Below are 8,625 nucleotides of genomic sequence, written 5' to 3' on the forward strand. Positions count from 1 at the left end.
GCATAAAATGTTGATCGACCCAATTCTAGTATTGAAAGAAAGAAAAACAACAGGCTTTGTGCAGATGACGATACAAAAAGAAAGCGGATATCATGTTACATGTACAGCAGGAAAACAGATTAGAAAAAGAAGATTGAAAAGCAGCTGGAAGATGATTCCGTTGAATTCAATTAATCAAGCAGAGAAGAAGCAATTGGAGGCCTCAAGACCAACTTGGCTTCTGGGCTCCTTTGTCCATTTGAAAAACTCCATCTTTGGGTGTCCAATCTTCTTCTGCAGGGTTTGAGCCAAAACGGAAACACCAGAAGCCAACTCACTCTTTAGCTGCTGCTGCTGCTGATGATGATCATCATCCTTTCTTCCATTCTTTACCCTTCTCTCATACTCTTCTGCCACCAAAATTGCAATATCTGCCATTTCTCTCTCTCTCTCTCTCTCTCTCTCTCTCTCTCTCTCCTAACTTGCTTTGAAATTGTTGGGACTTGATTGATAATTTGATTGACATAATGTGGCCTGTCGGGGGCAATTATTTATAGGAAAGGAAGTTGAGATGCTAACAAAAGTGGATAAGGCTTACAATATATATATTCCATATTTATATTTGTTTATGGAGGGTGGGTGGTTTCCTGGTTTTGGCTTCCATTTTGATTGTTTTACTTTTAATGGTAGACGAAGAGGGGAAATTGTCATGCGTTGCTAAAAGCCTCTAGAGGGCTAACACCTGTCTTGTATCGGAAATACATATTTATATGCCCATAAATGTTAAAGAGATTAAATTTTGTAAATTAAATGATATGAAAGTTGGTGATTGAATTATTACTTAATCGTTGATAAATGTGTTTATTTTCTATTAGTAACATCTCATTTGATTTGTTAATTTAATCTCTCTAGTATTATTCTTATATGCCAGGGGCATCCATGTATGGAAAAATCTGCAATTTCTGTGATACAAACAACCAGACCAAACCCGCCATTTCACACGATTCAATCCCTTACATCTCGAATGTTCGATTATTCTATAGAACAATTTTGATCTATTAAGATGATATGGACCCACTAAGAATCTAGGAGCCCCATCATCACCCCAAAAGATTAAGAAGCTTATTAAACAAGATAATGTTGGGAAACCAAATCTTTTAAATTAAATTTACAAATTAAATTATTTGATTGTAGATAATTTGATTATTAATTAAGTATCGATTAACATGTTTGTGTTCTTATTAATGACACCTCATTTGGTTTTTAAATTTAATTTAAATTTTTTTATATCCCTAACATTATCCAAACAAAATACTTTTAAAATACGGAAAATCACACCTCTAATCTCTGTAAGTGCAACTTCATACACCCTCTAAAATAAAGGTGATACTCATCCCATTGATTGTTGTTAGATTACTTTAATTTAATTGATTTAAAACCTGAATTTTAAAATTTAAACTAAATAAGCACCACCCTATCAATTTAGAAGAGTGCGCAAAAATTCACTCAATCTCTAATTTCTAATCAAGTATAGTACTAATTTGAACCCTGCAAGTACCAAACGCTGACGGCATTTGGTTCCACATTTTCAAATAGCACGGGGTTATTTTTGCGAAGAGAAGTACCATCAAACCAATAACAAGTAAATAATGCTCTGGTATAGTAATAATTTGAACCCCGCAAATACCGAATGCTTACAGCATTTGGTTCCACATTTTCAAATAGCACAGGTCATTTTTTGTGAAGAGAAGTACCATAAGGGCCACATCAGACGTGCAGATTTCATTGCCTGGAAGGAAAACAGAAAAACATAAAAACCACAGGATAACATTCAGACATTTCCCCCAAAACTAAGAAATGCGAGAAACTTAAGGAGTCATTCTCTTTTTTATGGCTAGAAAACATCAACGATATACATGTTAGTGATTTTGAGATTATCCTACTCTTGATTTCTTATACTGATAAAATTTTACAAATATAAGTCAAACAAGAAGAAATGGCTATGGGATATTTTCAGTGAGCATCATCAACTCTTTTCGGATCAAAGCGAGCGAACGAGACTCGGAAGCCTGTAGTAAAAGCACTTGACCCACCAAATGCAGCGGCAGGCAGTCTATCTCAATATCGTGTTATTCTGGTAAACAGTAAACAAGCCCTCTTCATATCTATAGTAGGCCAAGCGTTTTCAGCTGCTGAATATGCTCAGCTGGGAGAGGTGGGGGAGACCAATCAGATCCTGTTATCTCACCATCAACATCCTCGACAACATATTCCTACACCAGTAAACAAACTTTAAGAAATAAAGATCCTGTAGACAATATCCAGTATCATTACAAATTACAGAAACGATCAATTGTTTCTTCCCTTTTTTTTGATAAACAGAAATTGTTTAGTTAGTTTGGTATACACAAAAATCTGTTTAATCTATTACGGACTCAAGTAGACCTACTAATTCATCAGAACAACTCACAGATCCGGCTTAGCAGATGACATAAGCTTCCAAAGTTGAGCATTCCTTGCTCCATAAATGGGCCAAGAGGACATGATCAACATCTTATACTGAGTTTTAATTGCAACATGTGCGGGTAGATGCAAAGTTCAATCATGTTTCACCAAGAGATTATATTATTAACTACGCCATTTCTCATCGATGACATGGGTTACCATGCGATACTGTTTAGTCTGCTATAGGTGTCCCTCTACTGAATTCAACTATAATTTAATGGTCCTAGTAGTTAAAATAAATAAATAAATAAATCAAGAAAAATAAATTACGTTCGGTCATTGATCTTTACTTGGCATAGTGCATGATGAAATGGTAATCTCTAGTCAGTGTCTAGACGATATATTAACATGACCTGAAAAACCAAATTATAAAAGTAAGGTCCCTAACTCACTTTTGTCAGCATCCTTTTTGCAAGTATATGATAATGCCGCTGCCAAATCCGTTGTCCAACCATTGTAGCTACGAGGACACTATAGAATATCCCAATCACGGTGAAAAGTCCCAGCACAATCAGAGCCATTATAAATAATATCGGTAGCCCTGCTTCACCAGCGCCTCCCAAGCAACCACATTCACCTGCCATACTTGCACAACTTCCCCAGCATGTAGTACAGTCAGTCCACATACAAAGTGTTCCAGGTAAATGACAGTCTGCGCACACACTGCAGAGATTGTTCAAAATTAAGTTGCATCGTTCAAAAACTGATTTCAATGAATAAACACTAAATTGTGATGTGAATTAATGAATCATAAGGACAATATATTATGCACACTAAAGAAGTGGATAGATGTAGCACATTAAGTGTCTGGGTTGTGATATATAATACAGTATCCAACTATTGATGCAGTTAATCAAAAATAGCAAACAAAACAAAAATTGATAATTACAAGTAGAAAGTTTGGTATGTGATAATATGAATGAAACCTATCTGCAGTAAACAGAAAGTCAACAAAAAGTTGTCTTACAAGATATTAATTGAAAAACATTATAAATAAATAAAAAAAAACATATTAATAAAGTGTAATATATGCAAGGAAGACACATTTCCTCATTTGCCAAAGAAACAATTGAAATGAAAAGGGACGAAGGAACAGCAATTGGACAATCCAAAATATGCATGCATGGAATCAAATGTCAAATTTTTCAAATTTATATACATTATTAAGAGAACCCTCCTTATCAACCAATGAGGTTGAAAAGAAAAACATACCCTTATTTATTGTAGTTTGAATAAAATAAATTTAATATGTTAAGGGGATAATAGTAATTAAATTTTTTATATAAAAAACAAAAATAAAATAAACCCATATTTCTCTCCCCCACTGCTTTTTTCCCACTTTTCAATTTCTTCTAGCAAAAATTACCTCACATGCATAGCATGTGCCCGTTTGCCAGTTGAAATTTAATGAAGCTTGACAAGAAAACCACCTCACATGCATAGCAATAGCATATAAATATGTGTGTGTGTGTCACAAACAATACAGAGTTTGCCGGTAAAAGATGAGAGGTGTTTGATCATTTTTCTTCTAAGAGTTGCTATGGTTGTATTACTATGCATCTATATTTTACAAACACAAATTCTTCACTGTAAATACAAAAAACTTAATACATTTACAGGTGATAATATAACCACGTAAATCATGTGTACCAACTGGGTCAAAGATTTCCAAGTGTAGACTTATACCCAGGTTGACAGCAACAAAGGCATAATTCACGACATGGCTGAGCCAAATCGTTGCGCACCCTACGGTCGTAACATGTAATGAAGCAGCCAGACAACCCAAGCAAAGCGAAAAACAATAGAGCTCCTGTAGTCAACAATAGAAGTATGTAAATTACCAAAACCAAAATGGAGAAGTATTAACCCAGAGAACAAGGGAGCAAACATGTACTCTTCCATTATGCTAAATATACATTTCAATCAATTGATTACTAATTGCCAAGCTAAATAACAGAAAAGTTATAAAACAAAGAGTTGCAACAAAGATTTCATCGTGGTCAAATAAACATAACACTATCTTGCTATTTTATTTTCTTTTTGACTTCTAAAAACATAAGATAAAGATCTCAGATAGAAGGCACTTAAAACATGTACTACTTGTGGTTAAAGGTAGCAATGAGACTCCACCCACACCAACTACCATGGCACAATATATAAACCCTAAACCCTCAAAATTTTCCCCAAAAATCAGAGAACCAGAGTAAAATGTAGGAATATTATGTATAAAACACACTCAGAAAGTGTTGTGAGAGATAACTATGTTTCATATAAATGAGAAAAAAAAAAAAAAAAAAAAAAAGAAGATTTTATCTGAGAACAATTGTAACTATCTTGAAATTTTTCTTAGTCTGTGCAATAAAGTTTGAGATACCATTACAAAATGCTAAATGTCATTGTTTGACAGCACGGTGTTCAGCCAGTAATTCCAGTAACACACTAATAAATCTATTACCCCTACAGTTAGTATCTTCCTCCCGTGAAGACCTTGAAGACCACCCCACTCTGTATTCCTTTTACCCCTTTCTTATTGGGATAAAAACTTCTCGGGTTTCAACATGGCTACAGAAAATATCACTAGACTACGTTTGCAGATTTTCATTATATATTTATTTCCGAAACTTTGAAATCTCAAACTGATCCATAAAATTCAGATTGGCTTAAAACACTATTAATTTGTAAAACGAAAATCCCAATAACATCATGAGTTTTCTCAAACCATTTTATCAACAAACATGAAAGTGAAGTGAGACAAATCCATGTGATTTCATCTGGGAACAAAAATATTCACTGTTGTGACGCCTAAATGTCAATTCTTTCAGTCAATAACTGTTCAACAGATGGAGACAAAAACAAAGTTCATCAGGTGTTTAATAAAGTCATCAAATCTCCATTTTTTCACCTCTATTCTACTATTTAAAAGGGCAAAGAGAATGTTTCTGTATTGACACAATAATAAATGAGACATTTAACATGTAGTACGCTTATTTCCAGACGTATTTTTATATGAATGATCCTTGATTAGTGTTTTAGCACCAAAATTAGACCCACTAATTCTATTGCACTTAACCAGTTACTTTTCGAGGACTATCATATCCTCTCAGCTGCTTTGATCAAAACATAAGAGAGCTTGTTTGGTGAATAATAATTTAAATTGGAAGTAAGACTGTAGTGGGCCCTGAAGGCCACAGTTTCTTATACAATTGCAAGTGCTAACACCTAATCACGTCCGTGACAAATAAGGATAGAGTAGAAAAAACTACAAAAAAAAAAAAAAAAAAGTGATGAACATACATCTACAGTTACAGACCAATATATATTCTTTATTCTTCCTCTTTTCTTGCTAGCTTGCTCAGTCACTTGGTTTTTTTGTCTATTCAATCAAATGTTACTTTCCTATGTAATTTCAATCTGATGAACATGTTCATCTCAGAAACCTTGTTAGTAAGGACATATATATAAGTCAGTTAACAAAAAGAGAGAATTCAGGCTAAGGTGCCATACATAATTTTATACAGCCCAAAAATAAGAATCGCATACACTATAACATTTATCACTATTTATTTGTCTAGCATAAGCATTTACATTATAACTTGAGACTTTACCACATATATAGTAGAAGCTAAGCTCACTGTCAAAACCCCATGCAAGACGAAGCCAGAATTGCTGTAAAGCATCTATTAAATAAACCAAATAGGCCAACGAAGCAATCACCTGTACAAATGAACAAAAATGTTTAATGCTTATATATGCAAAACATATGCAAACTATCAAGCAAAACTAAGCAACTACAGGAAAAAAACAAATGACCTACAAGCTGAACAGACAGAAATATGAATATAATGTCCCTCGTCACAAAGAATCTGAATTTCAAGGTACGCCATTTTCTATCAGCAATGACATGAACTCTCAAATGATAAGGAGCCTTGCAGGTTGTGCAATGAGAAAATGCAAACCCTTCCTGGAAAAGTTAAAATAGGATAATCAGATATCATTTGGAGAAACCTAACAAGAAGCCAGACATGAACATGTGGACATATGTTGCTAATTTGTCTTAGTTAGATAAATCATACACATAATGGAAGGACCAATTAAAGCCCACTTCTGAGTTCTACAAGTGTGGTCTTACTGCAATGCACTGACAGTCTAAAACTGACTTAAATAGTCATCAACAAGGAAAACAAAATTGATTTGCTATGCATGTATAACACACTGCGATCAATATATTCTTAACAAACAACTGGCAAGTGGCAACAAATCATGACAATGCAAGCGAAACAAGATCTCGATTCCATTTCATCATATATGCTGGGAAGCCCGAGACATTAGGGTTGAGGGAACTTCACTTCAATAAAATTGATTTCATAATTGAACTACAACAAGCACATTTTGAAGCCCATACACGACACACCAATCTAGATTCTAATTAATGACCTTTCCTTGTCATTGGATTTGCATTCTATTATTTTTCAAATACCCAAAAAAATCATACAACACAACACAACACGATACAGTAACAGTTTGAGAAGAATGACAAGTAATAAAAATTGATATAGTAGATGGATGGATGGGATCACTCAGCTTACATTTGCATGGAAACCGACAACATGGTGTTATATGCACTGAATTTGAAAAGAGAAAAACAAAAACAAAAACAAAAAAATAGAGATGGCAACCAAACCTTTACAGCTCTCCAATGATCCAAACACTCCCGGTGGACATACTTGGAAGTCCCTTTGCACTTGCAGGGAGCAATGAAGTCCCTACCTGAGTGGAAAACCCCCACTATAAGCTTCTAATACCAAACTCTAAGCATTTAAAAGGAACCCAAAAGAAAAAAAAATCACAGTTTCACACTCAAATTCGAAATACATTTGGAATTGTGCAACATTTCCAATTGCAAGACACGCTTATCAGGCTGGTGGACTTGAAAAACAAAATTAGAATTTGGCAAAACCAATCCAATAGAAAAATGAAATCAATTGGGCGAGCGAATAAGTGAAGTTGAAGAGATATACCATCACTTTCAAGGCAAATTCGGCACTGGATTTGTTCGCCAGGGCCCGCCTCGAGGTCGATCTCGCTGGGCTCGGTGATCTGCTTCGGAGGCATGAGAGGCGAAGCGTCTGAGTGATCGGCCATTGAAATAATTCAGAGAAATGGGGCTCTTTAATTTCGAAACTGTAAGTATTGCATTGAGCCAAGACCTAATTGATTTCCCCAATTTCTCTCTCTCTCTCTCTCTCTCTCTCTGTTTCTGTTGCTCCCCACTATATATCTGTTAATTGGGGAATGGTTATTAAGACAACTGGACAAGACAAGAGTAAGAAGCGAAAAAGGTCTCTCGCTTGGTGCGTTTCCAATATGTGGACCCTATTTGCTTTCCTTATGGGACTTTTTATTTTAAGGTATTTGTTTCTTATCGATGGAACATAATTTGTAGTTTGTAATTTTGATGTAAAAATTTAATCTTTTAGCATTATTTTTTTTTCACTATCTGTTAATGCTCATTATTCTATTTATTATCATTTGATAATCTTAAATTTGATATTTGTGTCTATTCTCTGCATAGATTTCAAAGACTCTTTCAACTAAATTTGTGCACAACAGTTTTCAGGAACACTCATGTGTTTCTCCCTCACTTAGTTTGTACAAACGTTACCACTTGGCATTACAGTCTAGTTGTATTTTTTTTTCACTTGTAAGTGAGAAGTCTGAGTTTTGAATCTCGTGCATGGCGAATTCACAACCAAATAATTTCTAGTAAATATTAAAATAGAAGAATTCTTTGTACTTAAAAGAGACACGCCCATGTTACATATGGGATCGGATTGTCTCCGGAGCATACCCATCCAGATCCTTCTTCTTTACAGTCCGAGTCGGCATCCTAGCTTCCCCGAAGTTGGCATGGTGGCTTCCCCAACGCTGGTAATCGGCAACGTCATAGTCATCTGGAACGACAAACTCCGCTCGTCATTCTGAAAAATAGTATGCATAGAAGTTCCCCAGAAAGAAGAAGAAGAAGAAGAAGAATTGTAGAAGAAGATTGAAGAACAAGAGGAAGCAGAAGCAAAACTGAAGAGATGAAATAAGAAGAAGAAAGATCCGTAAGAAGAAGAAGAATTATAGAAGAAGATTGAA

General features: G+C 34.8%; 1 protein-coding gene across 2 annotated transcripts; it reads right to left on the minus strand.

The window, feature by feature from the left end:
- Positions 1–1,837: 1,837 nt before the first annotated feature.
- Positions 1,838–7,784, minus strand: LOC103401695 (uncharacterized). Of its 2 annotated transcripts, XM_008340409.4 has the most exons (7): positions 7,503–7,784; positions 7,166–7,251; positions 6,299–6,445; positions 6,090–6,198; positions 4,171–4,294; positions 2,877–3,147; positions 1,838–2,252 (listed from the first exon to the last, which is right to left on the minus strand). In XM_008340409.4, the coding sequence occupies exons 1-7, from the start codon at positions 7,624–7,626 to the stop codon at positions 2,145–2,147; spliced, it is 969 nt and encodes a 322-aa protein (XP_008338631.1). In that variant the 5' UTR covers positions 7,627–7,784; the 3' UTR covers positions 1,838–2,144. The 2 variants fall into 2 exon arrangements, with proteins under 2 accessions (XP_008338631.1, XP_070670876.1); XM_070814775.1 differs by lacking the exon at positions 6,299–6,445 and having other exon boundaries at positions 7,503–7,767.
- Between the last annotated feature and the right edge of the window lie 841 nt (positions 7,785–8,625).

Source organism: Malus domestica, chromosome 15, assembly GCF_042453785.1.
Source record: "Malus domestica chromosome 15, GDT2T_hap1".
Classification (NCBI taxonomy): Eukaryota; Viridiplantae; Streptophyta; class Magnoliopsida; order Rosales; family Rosaceae; genus Malus; species Malus domestica.

Excerpts from the sequence above, each read along its gene's own strand:
- LOC103401695 (XM_008340409.4), bottom strand. The coding sequence starts at position 7,626 with ATGGCCGATCACTCAGACGCTTCGCCTCTCATGCCTCCGAAGCAGATC. Across the intron at positions 4,295-6,089 it reads TAGCTTCTACTATATATGTG|GAGCTCTATTGTTTTTCGCT; the intron begins GTAAAGTCTCAA and ends TGTTGACTACAG. Across the intron at positions 3,148-4,170 it reads CTTTGTTGCTGTCAACCTGG|TGTGTGCGCAGACTGTCATT; the intron begins GTATAAGTCTAC and ends CAATCTCTGCAG.